Here is a 16,942-nt window from a genome sequence, read left to right on the forward strand (position 1 = left end):
GGTTTCCAATTAAGAAATACATCACATAAACTCCATTTTATCATTGTTTTTCCCCGGGCTGACCATTTAGGCCGCATCATAAATGGTCAGCCCGTGGTAAAACAATGATAAAATAGAGTTTCCGTGATTTATTTCGATTCTGAAAGGACAATAACGTTACTTTTTGTTTTACATTTTTGTGACCTATAACGGTAACCTTAGACCCGCCATATTTGTCCATATTTTGGCTGTACACGCTAGCTATGTCAGTTAAAATGGTCGCTAGTGAAATTTTGTTTTGTATTTTTTATAATGAAGGAAAGGGCGAATTAGGTAGAACGATGTTAGATGACAGTTGTCGTTTGCATTATAAGGTCACAATGTTCATACATGGACAGGTATAATTTTTTATTCATTCACGATTTCTATTGTTTGGTTTCATACATGATGACGAAAGTGGCACGCAAGTATGTGTGTAAGTGATTTTTACGAAATATAATATAATTTTTTTTTTTAAAAACATAACGTTTAATATCTTTATTAAATATGAATTTGATGTTTACTCACGCTACTGAACTAAATGAAAACAGCTGATACACATCAGTTGCGTGTGTTTGTTTACATGATTAAGGTAGGCAGTAATTTATACACAAACAAGCCACGCCCAGTAAGTCGCGTGCTGCTCATATGGCATCGAAAATAGACCACAAATGTGGTCTCAAAGCCTGTTCAGGACGTCATATTAGATTTGCTTTTCGTTTAATAAATTTTAATCTTGAACTGGACACATAATTCACACAATATTCACGATGAATTTGAAAGGGCACCTTGTCTCTGTGATAGGGATCGGCAGTTTTCTCCTTAATACTTTTGCCCTTGACGAAGGCCATAATGCCGAAAATATGGGCTCATATTTTTCAATATTTTTCAATATTTTTTTGCATTTAGTTCCTTTTTACCTTTTAAACGTGGCTATTGTTCACTAATTCATTAGTCTTTTTAATTGTATGATAGGTGTGGTACAATCATATAATAATTGTTAGATATTCACGTGTTTATCCATCAGCCTAATTAACACAGTTAATTTCTTGTAACAAGTGCAACCCGGGAGTCAAGCAGAATGGTATTTATAGATCTCGAATTAAATATAGACCATTAGGCATTCTGCTCAATGATATTGAGTTTGTTTGTGTTTCGTGTAATGTTTGCACGGTTTAGCGTGTGGTTGAAGATTCTGAGGTCCTCAGGTGTGAAATAAAACCATTGATAATATGAAAAATAGTAATCTTTTTTTACCTTCATTACCTTTCCAAATAATATTGCTATGCTTTTTTTAAAAATTTGTACAAAATGTATGTACAATTCATTTTATTTACAATGCATTTCAAATAAATATAATTTCTGTTTTACATTTAAAGTTTTGCCCCTTTATATAATTTATGCATATTGCTATTCATGATTTAATATTATTTATATATCGTTTCGTAACTTCCCCTTTAAATACATATTTATAGATATGTATTATCGATACTTCTACCTACTAGTGGTTTTCTGAAAATCGTTTCTTATCCCATAGGTATCAGTTAAGTATATATAAATAAGATAATTGATTGTTTGATATTACGAAGGTATTCCCAGTAGAGAAACATACAAAAAGGTATGTAAAAGTTCTTTTTTAAATTTTAGAATACTGAATTAATTTTGTTTTTCTTGCAGGAGATACACAAATGTACCTACTCACCAATATTATTCTTAACTTTCTTCAACATCGTCAATGTATTTAGTCCTATATATATATTTGTCATATCAGGTTTTAACTATTGAAATAAAGATAAGAACCCTCAAAGTATCATATGTGATACCATTGAAGAGAAGATACAAAATGAGCTAGTTTTACAGCAGCATGAATGCCACATTAAAAATTTTGTCGATCAAAGGAATTATTTATGTGGACGGTAATGGTTTTGCTGTTACTTAAAGCCGTACGTTAAAATCCTTCTTGGTAGAGATTCTTCATACTTTGTAAAAAAATAATTCCAAATCGAATAAACAGAAGAAGATGTTTACAAATGCTGGCATTTTTTATCGACAACATATTTGTCCAGTGTGGTGGACTTGTTTTCAACAAACGGTCGGCATTCCAATGGGAACAAATTGTGCTCCTTTACTTGCTGACCTATTCATTCACTCTTATGAGGCTGACTTTATAGCAGATCTGATCCGAAAGAAAGAATTTTGTTTGGCTAGATCCTTCAATCTCAGCTTCCGCTATATAGATGACGTATTATCTTTAAATAATCCTAATTTCGGGGATTAAATACATCGCATCTACCCAAAAGAACTTGAGATAAAGGATACTACAGACACTGTGAGGTCAGCCTCATATCTTCACCTACTTAGAAATAAATGGTAAAGGAAAACTATTGACCAAACTTTATGGCAAACGTGACGACTTTTCATTCAAAATTTTCCTGTGGCAGCTACTGCGCATGAAGTGTTCGTATCACAACTCATACATTATGCCAGAGCCTAATATAGTCACAAAAATCTTGGCTTTTTAACCATACAAGTGTGGTACATATATAGGCTTTTATCTAAAATATTGTAGGATATTCTTAGACGAATTGATAATTTTAACGGGAGTTATAAAGGGAAGTGAAATCATCGTGAAGTTGGTATGCTATTGTAGGGGTGCACCTTAAATCACACCAAAATCTATAATGGCACACACATTGAAGAACATGTGCGTGATGTAAATTGACATTGTAATACCTTGACTGACAATGTCAATGATAAATATTATAATTATAATTAAACACTTCAGTTAAATATAAGTCAAGTCTTTTTCATAGTGTTTCAGAAGTATTGTATGTATGCATAACGTGGCGTTAAATCTTTTTAAACCTTGAATAAGCTTTATATTGATTTGAATGCATATAAGGTAACACGACAAACATCTTTCTGCGAAATTTAACAATTTATGTATTGACAAAAAGCACATTTGATTAAAAATAAAAGAAAAATTAAACGACAATGTTTTGTGTAATGGTTTACTTGTAGCACTTTAATTCTCAATAATCTAATTTTTCATAAGATTATAATGTAACAATTTTGAAATATTAATTTTTGATAAAACAAATTACATCGCTTTATTAAACATTCGATGCAAATAATTTGAATAAATTGACTTAGTCACCATTCATATTGATATTTAAAGTTTGTATTCGGTCAATTTTATCTCTTTTATGCAAACTTTGTCCCCAAATTATCTTGTTACCAATTCATACCTAGTATAGATATAAATTATCTACTATCACTTCAAAATAAAGAGATAAAATGTTCTTTACGAAATAAAAATAGTGTTAATGCAAATAAAGAACCGATGACTAATATATCGAAATTGTTTTTTTTTTAAAGTCACACTACTATGGAATAAAATCAGTATATACCCACTTTATTCATTTGTACACTTTGCTCAGCGAGCACACACATAATATACTTCTCTGGCCCTATTCATAAAAATCGTAAGAGTAAAATTAGTCGTAAAATATGACATCACAATACCATGATTTACTCTCACGTCATAACTTACGACTAATTTACACTTACGATTGTTTGTGAAAAGGACCACAGCTCCAAAAACTGAAAGATAAAATATCTATCTTGTCGGCATGTTTTATTTCTTTCTTCAATAAAAGGCCACATGTACTACTTCTAAAATTTATTCTACAACTGTTCATATATATATATTAAAACAAAAATATATCTGTCCAGCAACCTGATGTCCTGACCGGTCTCTTATTCCTGTCATAAATAAGCCATGCTTGATGTCGTTACTCATTGTCTACATGATTTACATTTACCTAAAATGATAAAACAATGTAACTTATCCTGGTATGTTGCAAAAAAAAAAAAAAAACAAAAAACAAATCTTCTTCCGAAAGTCGTTTAAGCAGGCCAATTACATAGGCAAAAATTAAAGTGTATGTCCAACGTACGTCTAAAGACGCCTATCAAATGTATGTATCATGTATGTTTTTCTTAAGACGCAGGGCAAACATACATGAAAAACGTATGTTGGACATATAATGTTTAACGTTTAATACATATAAAATGGAATCAGTATTTTAAACTGCATATAAATTACTTTTGAAGTAAGCAGAAAAAAAATATTACTTTTTCTGACCATTTGAAACCCAAGACATGAAGTGTGTTCAGTATTTACTCCTAATGCTTGTAAGTAAACAAGTGTATAAGTCATAACAGTTCCAAAATAGGAAAAGCGAGCACGATCATTATTAATTTTAATGATGTTGTTCATTTTTGTAATGTTTTAAACATCAGTTAATATATAGTACATATATATTCTGGAATAAAAGATATAAGCCCTATCATCCAAAGTGATGTTTATAGTTAAAAAAATGATCCTCAAAGATGTTGAGTCTATTGCTTTTGGTGGGAGTCTCTGGAATTTCTACAAACAATTAATTTATCCAGATTATATGCGCATGTAAAAGAGGGGGTTTAGCTACTAATATAACTCTTATAAAAATGTGATTTCGAATCTGTGATAAAGACCATTACTGTCAATATACATGCAAAGAAACGTTGGCAAATATCATGTTTGAGTAAAAATTGAGAAGAAAATATTTCACTTCGGACCCCCAGAATGTTAACATCTATATATGCGGGTGTAGGTAAAACCACCGTATATAAAGATGAAACCACCGCATATAAAGATGAAACCACCGCATATAAATATGAAACAACCGCATGTAAATTGTAAACAACGCATATAAATGTAGACCAATGTAATATAAAGGTAAAACCACCGCATATAAAGGTAAATCAATTCAATATCAAGGTAAAACCACCGCATATAAATGTAAACCAATTCAATATAAAGGTAAAACCACCGCGTATAAAGGAAAACCCATTGAATATACAGGTAAAACCACCGCATATAAAGAAAAACCACAACATATAAAGATAATACAACTGCATATAAATATAGGCGAGTGTCGAAAGAGGGATTTCGAGGTTTTTAATGCACCTACCTACCACACGGCTATATTATATATCTTTGGAAAGGTCTTTTATCGTACTTTTAAAATTTGCTTGGTCGTAAAAATTGAAATTGGTCACAAACTGCAAAAACAGCAAAAATGAGTATTTTAAAAATCATGTTACATTTGAAAAAAAAATGTCTTTTAGAATTAAGCCGTATTTTAAAATTATACCAAAATTGTTTTCAAACAATTTTAATCATAGCTTCACTCATTTTTGAATTTACCTTTAAGAAAGTCTTCAGAATTTTGGAAATGAAAGCATTATTTTCTAAAAATCAAATTTTTGGGGGTTTTCATATTAAACGACCGACAATTTTTTTCTTGCCTTATAAACACAAAAAAACTTATGTTTTCGTCACAAGAACTTATTTATATTTTTTTGTAGATGTGGTTGATTCGCCCCTTTATTGCTCAAAATGCTGTTTATTTAAACGCAAAAAAGCGGAAAAATGTTTTAAAGCGTTAACTTACAAGTATTACAATCGAAGCTACTTGTTTATTATATCCAACGAAAAGTTAATGTTTTGGTCCGTTCAAGTATCTGTCCGTACGTCAGTACCTGTGTCCGTGCGTCCATCCGTCTGTCCGTCATAACGTCTTGTGGCCTAGCTAACGCCTCCGTTTTTTTGCTGATTTACTTCAAACTTTAGTGAATGATTAGTAAGAATATCAAATACATCGATCAATGAGCAATATTTTATTTGGTTACATACGTGTAAAGGATTGAATATACTTAAGTGTGTAAATGTTTGCGGGTTCGGTATAGTGAGCGTGCTCGCTAAATTTCCTAAAATTGTTCCCCTTTTAGTTAGACAAGCATACAACTACGAATATCTTAATTGGAAGCTAAACCAACGCAAGAAATAAAAGGTCGAGGACCACTGGTAACCGTAGGCAGAATAAAACATGTTGTGTAAGACGACAGGGGTCCACTAGGAGCCTGAGGGGCGTATTTTATTAGAGACAGAAAAGTAAGGCAACAATGAGAATAATGAATACAAATGAAAGCCATACATCGTTTTTACTCTTCACTAATATTTAGAAAACATTTTAAAGAAGTTAGAGGCTAATTATTAATGCCTATTCTGAAAATTTCTTCATTTTTTATCCGAGGTTGCTTTTATTGCACTCTGATGATTTAGTTTTGATGATTGCCTAATGTGAGAGAACGACTTATAAAGCTGTCAAATGTTGTACGCGACATGCCAAAACACTTAAGGTATTTCAAGACATTCTTGGTACATAATACAACCTCAAAAAGATCAGACCCAGTCGGCTATATATCTTACACAATGTGAAACTTCGTACGGCACAGTTGGATTGTTTTCCTGAAAGCATTTCGTAAACAGGAGTGACTGCATATAAATCTGAATCTACCAACAGATATCAAAGACTCCCATTTCCCATTTTTTTATGATGAATTAAAACACGACAGAGTATAAAAGCCACCAAACCGCAGAATGTGTAAATGAAAACAGACGCTCAAGTATACACTTAAAATGGTCAACATGCCTGCTTACACATATCAGCACACCACTGATATTGAGTAAAAAAATCCTTTCGATCTACTGTTTCAGCATTCATGTCAACTTTGACAACGTATTGGCCGAAATCAGTGGTAATATATCAAATACAAACATGCAAAGGTTATCAACTACAGTGTACAATCAAACCCCGTGATATGAAGCAAGGATTCTATGAAAGTATAAGTGCTCAATTAGAAGTTACATGTATGACCTTTGATATAGTGCTATTGCAAAGAGATGCCAATACAAAGTGTGACTAGAGCTTTTGTAAGCAATGGCACAGTGCAGTCGGACAAACCTTAACTTTTCCTTATATATTCAAAAGGGATTCAAATAGGTATTCCTTTTTCTACATTGCTGTAAGATCATTAAAACGACTTGTAATAAACCCTGTCGATAAAGCAGGCAAAGCGTCTAAAGATTTCATCAGTGTCATTTTGTTCACGGTAGGATATTTATTGAAGAACAGTAATCCTAATTTTGCATTTTAAAACTGAAGCTTGCAAATACAGTAGTTTGGTTTCTTTTTCTGAAGTTTTCACAGACATTCGTAGTTTTACACATTCTTTTTTCAGTTTTTAATAAATAACTCTGAGTTCGTAAGACAGTTGCGGAAAAACTTGAAACAAAGTTTGACTTCCCCTGACCATGATTCACATCAACAAAAATGAGTTGAAGTCTGAAAGACGCGTATATAAATAACTTGTCTCTATACATCTAGCAATAAAGCAATATTTGTATTTTTCCAGAAAGAGACCCTTTTTTTCAGAACGAACAGCTCTACGTTTGTAGATTAGATAAGTCACGTAAATGGTACACGAACATGTTCTCATTTGATTTTTTGTCGATTCTTTATCACGCCAAAGTTATGCTGTATTTTGAAATACAAATGGATACGATGGAGTTTCCGATCTTTTTTGCATGAAATGCAAGACAACCAATTGTGTAAGGTATTAGATTTAGTCGATTGGTTTGGACATATACCCAAAAAAGTAGTTTTTTTCGAGTAAGTTTTTATTACACTTTAAATGATAATGAAAAACTCGATTGAGATTGAAGAGTAATCAAGGGAAGGGAATCAAAATTCTAGCGGAAATCAAAAGAATGTAATCCAGGGAAAAAGACCAGACATGGACAACCGACAATCAAAATAAAGAATGTAAGGTGTCGTTTATTTGTAAGAGTCTTGTAGTAACTTTTGTGATGTCTAATGTTGTTTGAAGGAATGTCATCGAATGGACCAAATTCAATAAGAAACAGTCTATATACATCACCTTTCCTGCCTTAAAGCATTTGTAAAAGTTTGGAATATTTTATCAGTTGATGAGCAGTTAGTTTCTGCTGTGTAACAGTTTGGCATAAAATACCATGTCATTTTTTTTTTACTTTGTATACGTTTCAAAGGCGGGCTATACATTCAACGGGGCTGAAACTCGATTATGATACTAACATATTATGTCTTTTTAAGGAATATTTCAAATTACACAATGAATAAAACGAGGCCGGGATAAACACGAAAAACAATCCGTTACTTTATTATAACCATACATGGATGAAGCACTATTTTGGAAGAGAAATACTGTTAGATAATATCAAATGAAGGTGAAAATTATGTATTACATCGTAATTAGAATCACTATTATAAAAAATCAGACGTACATAATGTAGTCAGCTGTATATAACATGTTCATACAAATATTCTAAAACAAAGCTGTTTAGATTATTCATGTACGTCCATAAATAACAACTTTTTTTTAATTGCTTTCTCTTTAGGACAATAAGGTTTAACAAAGACCGTGGCTCAAATCATTAGCCGAAAAATAGAGAATCGCCGTTTGGTTGACATCAGTTCGAACTTGACTTTGATGAATCGTTTTACAGTTTGTTTTAAAGTATGGATTTTACCCAGCATTGAGGACAATTGGTGGGTCTCAATGGCGGCCATACCACATCTCATATTTTCAGATGATCATTTGTTCTCTCAGAATTATAGTTTCAGAGAGACAATCGTTGTGTATGTGTATTTCATCGAGCTAACATATACATGTGTTTTATGTTATATTAGAGAACAACAGCATTTTGACATTAGACATAAGGGGACCGCCTATTATTCAATTATAAAGTCATGACAAAACAAGAGTTGTGGTTTGCAAATTGTATTTCAGGGCTTATGCAGTAACGTTATTGCTTCATTTATTTGACTTTATCTTTACTCTAAACATTCTCCAACAAAACCGTTAATTGTGCAGACATTGTTTGGTCTGTCAATACGTTCTCTTACGTTATTGCAGACAAATATGAAGTTTTTACTGTTTTTGATTAAATGGCTGTATGCGTTTTCTTAAGGAGTTAATGAAAATATTCGCAAAGCATATTAAGAAAGTAAAAAGTAAAAGTGGTTAGAGTGGAATATACTAAATCATATACACTAATATAAATATTTTTGTTTCTGTTTGCCAGCACTCCACAGTTTAGTTTAGTTTCGCACTTTTGGCTAGGGATGAAAAATGACACTAATGGAAACTGGTGGTTTCTATAATGATTAAAATGAAGATTATATTGTAGATAACACATGTTCTGAAAAAAGGAACTTTTAAAATTATTTTGCAATGTTTCATATATTTTCAATGTTGAAGGGGCTTTTTTGCAATGACAATATGACTTCATTGTGAAAAGTGAAAGAAAGTTAATTTTTTCCCATACTAAATTTGATGAGTGGATTTCAAAGTGAAATAGCTCAAAATTTAACAGGCAATGCTCATATGAGGAAGGGGTTTTCCAAAGAAAAGTTTTGACAGTTTCAGGGCATGAAATAAAAATTTAAGATATTTTGCGGGAAATTTGACTATTTTTAATCTGATTTTATCAAACTTTTTTGCAAATTTTAGCATATTTTTGCATGGTTTCTATGGTAACCCTATTTGTTGCTGAGTAAATATTTCCAGAAAATTTTTACTGCATTTGCTTGAGCTATTTCTAGTCACGTATATTTACAGATGCTTGACAATTTTTTTTTAAAGTGAAACGTGTTACACAGCATCAGATTACTAGACCAACATTAGTTCTACAATACTGTGGAGTGCTTGCTTTGCATCAAGTCATCCTATAGTTAATCCATTCACTTTTTCAATTTTTAAATGTAGTACACAATTTTCAAATCAACGGCTTTTCAGTAGATATATCTATACCCACATGTGACACTCATCAGTGTCAAACAAAAGTCATTACAATTCACAATTATAAAGTCTAAATTGAACGGAATAGGTTAAAAATTGCATTACTTGTACCAACCTTTCTGCGATACCTAAATCACAAATTTTCATTATTTTAGAAGATTTAAAAATTGATGAATCTGTGAATAATCAGATTTCATTCATTCTACATCCTTAAAGTTCATAGATATTTCCGATATTTCTGTTTTCGTGGCTTTTTTGATGCAGTTGTTTTGTTTATTTTCATAGACTTAATTTTTTTTTCAAAAATTTTTCACTGGTTAAAACTGAATTAAATGTTATGACTTTATACTGAAAGATTAATGGTGTTTTAGATAAGAAGCTGTAAAGATAGCAGCTTATAGCAGCTTTCCCCTACCAACAACAGACGGATGCGATATTGTATAGAAGTATATAAGAAAGTTATTCATTGAGCTATTGTATAGTAAAAAAAACTAACTTCAAAAGATTCGTTTGATTAAAAAGAAGATATATGTTAAGACTTCTGTTCTTATAAAAACTGCAGGTCGATGTTGACTTATCAATAAAAAAAAAAATAAGTGGCAGACCAGCTAAGAATCGTGCAAAGGAGTATTTATGCACAAACACTTCATTTTCTCAGACTTTTAATATTGTTACGAGAGGTAGACAACGAATACATTTACATGATAATGATAAACATAACAGAGTGATACATACACGATAAAAGTGTATGTAGCCTATATACGTATCTTTGTAGTCTCTTCAATCTAGTCTTAAAACAAACCTACATTGTTGGAAACGTCAGTGACCCTCCTTCATCAGTGTAAAGTGAAATATTTACTCTACCTAGAATGGTTCAGACAAGTCCATTTTGGGACATTGTGGGCGTAATTAGTCGTTTCCACCAGCACAACTAAAATTCATTTATGTATGAAGTAACTGTTTAATGTAACCATGACATGCGTATTTTATATATTATAGAAATATAGTTGTAAGAGTTCTATTCTGTGCATGCTTACTAATTATGAAATCACACAACAAATGATCCCTTTACGTCATGCTTGAATGCATTATATGACAACAGATAGTCATACGTGGATGGTACAGTAAGGTCAAAAAAGGGTAACAACAAAATTACCGAACACTATAGTCGGCGTCACATAAATAACATACTGTTAAAATTTGAATAAAAATATTTTCTACGACTTTATTGACACCTACCGTCGTTTAAATTGTCTTAAATGACTTGCTCATTCGTTTAGCCAAACGGCTTCTCCCTAAACATTGAATCGTTAAATTCCGGTCAGATTTTAATTCTGGGTGCCAATATTTACATTGTAAAAAGTCGGCCATGTTTACAGTGATCGGGTTGCTAGGAGATGTTGTTTACGTTTAAATGGTTTGTCCAAAAACCGAAGAACCCAGAATGCACTTCGGCGTTATTTCGGATATCTCGGATTTATTTTACGCGAACAACGTACAATACCGAGAAGTTGATCAAGCAGACGATTGTCACCGGAGTTCGACAGGAACTTACGAACTTCGTTTGTAAACAAATCGTCCCGTAAAAACCAACATGGCGGATATTAGTATGGGATTTTCCCGTAAGGATTTGTTACGCATGATTTAAGCTTATAAGCGACTTGTTTTTGAGAAGCTGTTTGGCTAAACGAATGAGCAAGTCATTTAAGACAATTTAAACAACGGTTGGTGTCAATAAAGTCGTAGAAAATATTTTTATTCAAATTTTAACAGTATGTTATTTATGTGACGCCGAGTATAAGTCGATTCATAATTAAGTTAAGTCCAAAATAAATCTGGCAAAATAGATATTACACCACCGGGGTAGCCCTTACCGCAATAGTCCTGACTTGGTACAGGCACTCCAAACGAAATGGTGGGTAAAAGTTAGGTTTTACAGTGCTTAACCTTCCTCTTGTATGACAATTTATAGTAATGGTTTCAGAACAGTTTATTGTTGTACCTGACTACTGAATGAAATGTAAAGAATTTTGATGTAAGGGCTCTTTTTTGGGATTTGTGTACAGTTTGTAGATTTCAATTCAAATATTCAGGGGAAGTATTAAAAAAGGAAAATAATTTTCTTCTTATTATTTTTTATGAATATCTAAATTAGATAACTAAACTCTAAGTACTTATGTTTTACTCTTTTATGTAACGAAAATAGGTATGGTGAATTTGTCAAAGAAATAATAACCCCACCTGGACGATATGGCCTTCAATAAACGACGGGGAAATCCTCATTCAACAGGACAGGCTGCATCTTTAAAAAAATATTTAATTAGGGATTGTTTTCGATTGTTGGTTTTATTGCAGCGTACACCGACCAATTCTAACCAAAAATAAAAAAAATGTATATTTCAATTAAGGAATTCCATAAACAAAATAAAATAACAATATATATTGTTTTTTATAATATGAAATCAACATTTTTAACGCGGTTCTATACTGTCAATTACCAATCGATTGTGCCCATTGTAATTTACGTGCTTATGTATCTTTCGATATGTACTATATTCAAAACTGTTTTATCAAAGATTTATAAAGTTTTCAAGAAAAAAAAAAGTAGTTTTGGTCAGGTTGAAGTTTGCTTTGTAGATATATGTATATGTAGATAACGACAGACGAAACATGCAGAGAGGTAACAAATTGTATATTGAACCTAACTTATAAAAAACAAGTTACATTCGTAATCTTATATTGACAAGTTTCATTGAACTTTAGAGTTTTGTATTAAGTATTAGCAAAATAATACGGTTAATGTATGTATATGATAGTGAACTATATCCTCTTAATTCTTATTTCTGGAATATCAGGTAAGATGATCAATCATGAAGTGTAGCAGAATCGTTGATGGGAAGATTTGTGGTGTAGAACTTGAACCAAATGGAAAATTTTGTACTGAATGCGGAGAAGACGTCCGCGAAGCGCCGTGCCCACAATGTCAAGAACAGTTGAGGGAGACTCAGAAATTTTGCAAGAATTGTCGATTTAAAGTAACAGACAATTTATTCCAGACAAAAAAGTCCACAGACCAAAAGGATACCACAAACGACGGTATTTTCTGAATAACATGTGTCTTTGTTGATTGTAAGAACATGTGAAGTTTGCATATCATACAAATGAATTTATTACTGAATAGCAGACTGCAGAGTATTGTAAAATATTGTAATATCAATTCAACATTTTTTCGAATGAAAAATAAACTAAAAGTATAGAAAAAATATCCGCTGATACTGAAAGTCATATCGTTCACCAATTTCCACTAAAACCAAAGATGGTATTTCAGACAGGCTTTGGTTAATGGTAATGTGTAATTGTAATGCATTGTATTTTTACATTTTTTTATGTAATTGAAAGTAATATGTAATGGATGATTTCTGCTTTACAATTACATGTAAAGTAATGATTACTGATTACATGTACTATTTGCCTTTAACACTGTTATTGAAGGGTGAAGGCATAATTTAAATTTTGTTGCTTTAGCGTTACCAATTTCAAGTCGCATTTGTCCTTAGACATAAATTTAATGACGGGTTTATTGCCATTCATTCATATAACTTATCATATGTTTATGGCAAATAAAACACATACATGTAATTAACCCTTCAATTTAACAAGAGTTCAAGGAATTCAAAGGTGATTGTTGTATCGATGGAAAGGTATATAGACCAGATAGATGTGGTATTCGCTACCAAACATATGAAACATATATGATGACAACATGCAATGGACATTCAAACTAAATATAGAATATGTATACTGTATTATATATACCTCTGTTCTATAAAATATGTCTTTTAATGTTTTATTCATATTTATAATAAAAGTAATATATAATGCAATGCATTACATAGGCAAAGTGTTATTGTAATGGTAGATGTACAAAGTAATTGTAGTGAAATGTATTACAAAATATCACTTTAAGTATTTATCGTCTGTTTTTGTCGACAAACGTGTTAATATCTACGTTTTAAGGACTATATGCACTTCTCAGCAAAAGTAAATTATCAAAACATTTTTTATGAAAAATCAAAACATATTTATATTGTCTCTTTAAATGTAAGATGTATTATCCAGTGAGTTACATTTTTGACAAATGGATATTATAGTCACAAAAGGTAAACATTTAGAGCTACATGTCTTTTGTAGATGACGAAACAAAGTCTAAATCAAAAGAATCTGAAAAAGATAGAACTGCAAAAGCCAAAAATGTATCAGAATCATCAATTGATTGTGAAAAGAAAGAAAGTGTCCTTGATGCAAACAAAGAAGTGGAAGACAGCAATGGTATATCCTTAGTGGATTTTAACTACATGTTTGTTTTTGTAATTAAAAATTCGTGGATCAAACTTAATATCAATTCCATATTGAGCTATATTCCTTGTTAAGTACTTTAAATAATTATCCAGAGAGTGAAAACAAGGAGACATATTGAAATCAGTATATATTATATGCTCATGTTTTTTAAATATGTGAAAGAGTAATCAAGGGAACCAAGATTTTATGGGAATCAAAAGATCGCAATCCAGTGACTATGTCCAGACACGGAAAAGAAACACACAACAAAGAACGTTAAAGAACCAAAATAATAGGTACAAAGAAAAAAAATAAGTAAGCAACTCCACAAAAACTGCGTCCTCTACTTATCTGCTTACCCGCCGAGTTCTCATAGTACTGCCAAGTCATGGAACTGCCAAGTAGACACTAGATGATTGGGAAACTATGACACCTTGAACAAATCATGGTGCAGATGAATACAGCGTAACAATCCACGTTCACATGATGACGACCATAAAACCTCTGTAGTGTTGACTTTAATCTTGTAGCAACATATCCCTGTTCCAGAAGCCTAATAGTAAGAAGTCTAGCGCGATACAGAGTGTCTGCGTTGCTATGGCATGCTCAGGCATAACGTAAGAGTTGTGATACTCCATGCGCAGGTACTGAAATGATGTTGCCGGAGATGAAAGGAAAGATAACAATACGGAATTAAAAGTTTTCACTTTTGTCGTATAGTTTGGTCAATAATTTTTCTTTTCAATCGATCTCAAAGTGTAGGTCTAGATTTGAGGCTGACTTCACAGCGTCTGTAGTATTCTTTGTCTTAATTCTTTAGGGGAGAATCGATGTAAAAATACAAGAAACTAAGATTTTTTTTCACGGTAAAACGTCATCCACATAGTGGAATTTGAGATCAGAGGATATGACTAAACGATGCTCCTTTCTTTGGATCAGATCAGCTATAAAGTCAGCCTTATAAAAGAGTCAAGAACTAAGCCAGTTAGTAGAGGAGTTCAACTTGTTCCCATTGGAATGCCAAAGGTTTATTGAAAACGTGTTCACCACACTGAACAAATATGTTGTCGACCAAAACTTCCAGCATTTTCAAAATATTTCCGTCGGTATATCTGGCAGATGATTTGGAATCGTTTTTTTTTTTAAAATGTATGAGGAATATCTATACTGTACTATACTATGTATCTATATCTGGGTGTACCGTCCTTTCTGGAATATCAACGATGTATAATGTTTTTTGGTTGGTGTTTGAACAGAGTATGTGGAATAGAAGTATAAATAATTGAAAAATCAAAGGTTTTAATGCTACTGTATTCTGATAATTATCCTGAATCGAGGGTTTCTAGGAGATCTTTAGAATTCTTCAGGATCTACATTGATACCACTATGGGAATAGTAAGTAGTTAACTTCTGACATTGAGGTTTCGATTATATGATACAAAAAAATTAAATGTTTTTTTTTATTTTTAAATAATTCTGCTCTATTGTTCATTCAGAAAACTACCATGAGAATTGTAATCTCAGTACACCATCATCATCAGAAGTATCCGCTTCACCAAACGATGAAGTTGAAAGTAAAAGTCAAGAAAATGATACGAACGAAGCGTTAAACAGAGGTACATAAAGTTTAATAAAACGAATAAAACATATTTGAAATGTAAAGAAGAAATCGCAGTATAGCTCTACATGTTTGTTAACAGGCGGGTTGTTAATGATGGAATATACATCTTTGTTATCTTTGAATGTTATTTTCTTTTACGATGGTTGCATTGTTGACGTTTGAAATTGATCATTGGTTTGGTTACTTGTATAACTGGGTGTTTCCTTGGTAATGCTCTTGGAGTATTCCGATTACCATGTCTAATAGAACCCCTAAAGACTGTGAAAGTGCTCAAATATTTAGAGCTTCATGTATTTTAAAATAATGACGTAACAAAGTTTAAATCAAAAGAATCTGAAAAAAAAACATAGAACTGCGAAAGCCAAAAATGTATCAGAATCATGAATGTTTTTTGTAATTAATTTCGTTGGTCAAACTCAATATCAGTTCCATATCGAGTTATATTTCTGGTCAAATATTAAAAAAATCAGATCCAGATAGTAAAATAAGGAGGATAATGATATTGAAACATATTCTATGCTCTTGTTTTAAATATGTAAAAGAATAATCAAGGGAACAAAGAGTTTAGCGGAAATCAAAAGGACGAAATCTAGTGACAAAGACCAGAAACACACAATATCTAAAATAATACGTGCAAAGAAACAAAAGTAAATGAGATGCTCGAACTTCAGCGTTTTCTGGTTTTCTAGAAACAACCCGCAGAGTTGCTTATAAAATGTCAGGGGTAGGCAAAAGAGGAAAGAATAACTATGACACGTTGAAGAAATAGGTTCTCGTGGATACACCGTAACGACCACACAGTTCATGATGACGACCATAAAACTTCTGTAGTTCTGTAGTGTTGACTTCAATCTTGTGGCAACATAACCTTTTCACAGAAGCACAAGTGTTAGAAGTCTAGCGCGATACAAAAGGTCTGTTATTGCAAGCTTTGACATAATGTGTGAGTTATGATATGTAAACTCTATACACAGGTGTTTTGGGGAAGTTGTCACAAATGAAAGGAAAGTTGAGGGTACGGAATTAAAAGTCGTTGCGTTGATAATAGTTAGGTCAATAGTTTTCCTTCACCATAGATCTCTAATTGTAAGTCAACATATGAAGTTGAATTCAAAGTGTCTGTAGTATAATTTATCTCAAAGTCTTTGAGGTAGATGCGATATATCAATTCCCGAAACTAGGATTGTTTAACGATAATACGTCATACATTTATATATAGCGGAAACTGAGATC

At 32.0% G+C, this 16,942-nt stretch overlaps 1 protein-coding gene across 22 annotated transcripts in view; it reads left to right on the top strand.

The window, feature by feature from the left end:
- LOC148613996 (E3 ubiquitin-protein ligase rnf213-alpha-like) overlaps nt 1-16,942 on the top strand; it is a 146,888-nt gene that overhangs the window by 2,178 nt on the left and 127,768 nt on the right. For 8 of the 22 annotated variants that reach the window (XM_088587693.1, XM_088587713.1, XM_088587712.1 and 5 more), the window contains exons 1-4: nt 1,506-1,636; nt 12,606-12,846; nt 13,942-14,079; nt 15,585-15,704. In XM_088587693.1, the coding sequence (XP_088443819.1) occupies nt 12,621-12,846; nt 13,942-14,079; nt 15,585-15,704 (484 nt within the window). In that variant the 5' untranslated portion in view covers nt 1,506-1,636; nt 12,606-12,620. Of the gene's footprint in view, nt 1-1,505; nt 1,637-5,856; nt 7,021-7,343; nt 7,581-8,347; nt 8,589-12,605; nt 12,847-13,941; nt 14,080-15,584; nt 15,705-16,942 lie in introns of those variants that run through there. The other 14 variants (XM_088587701.1, XM_088587702.1, XM_088587707.1 and 11 more) reach the window with 10 other exon arrangements.

Source organism: Perna viridis, chromosome 6, assembly GCF_037379345.1.
Source record: "Perna viridis isolate PV_CMFRI_1.1 ecotype Kerala chromosome 6, ASM3737934v1, whole genome shotgun sequence".
NCBI lineage: Eukaryota > Metazoa > Mollusca > Bivalvia > Mytilida > Mytilidae > Perna > Perna viridis.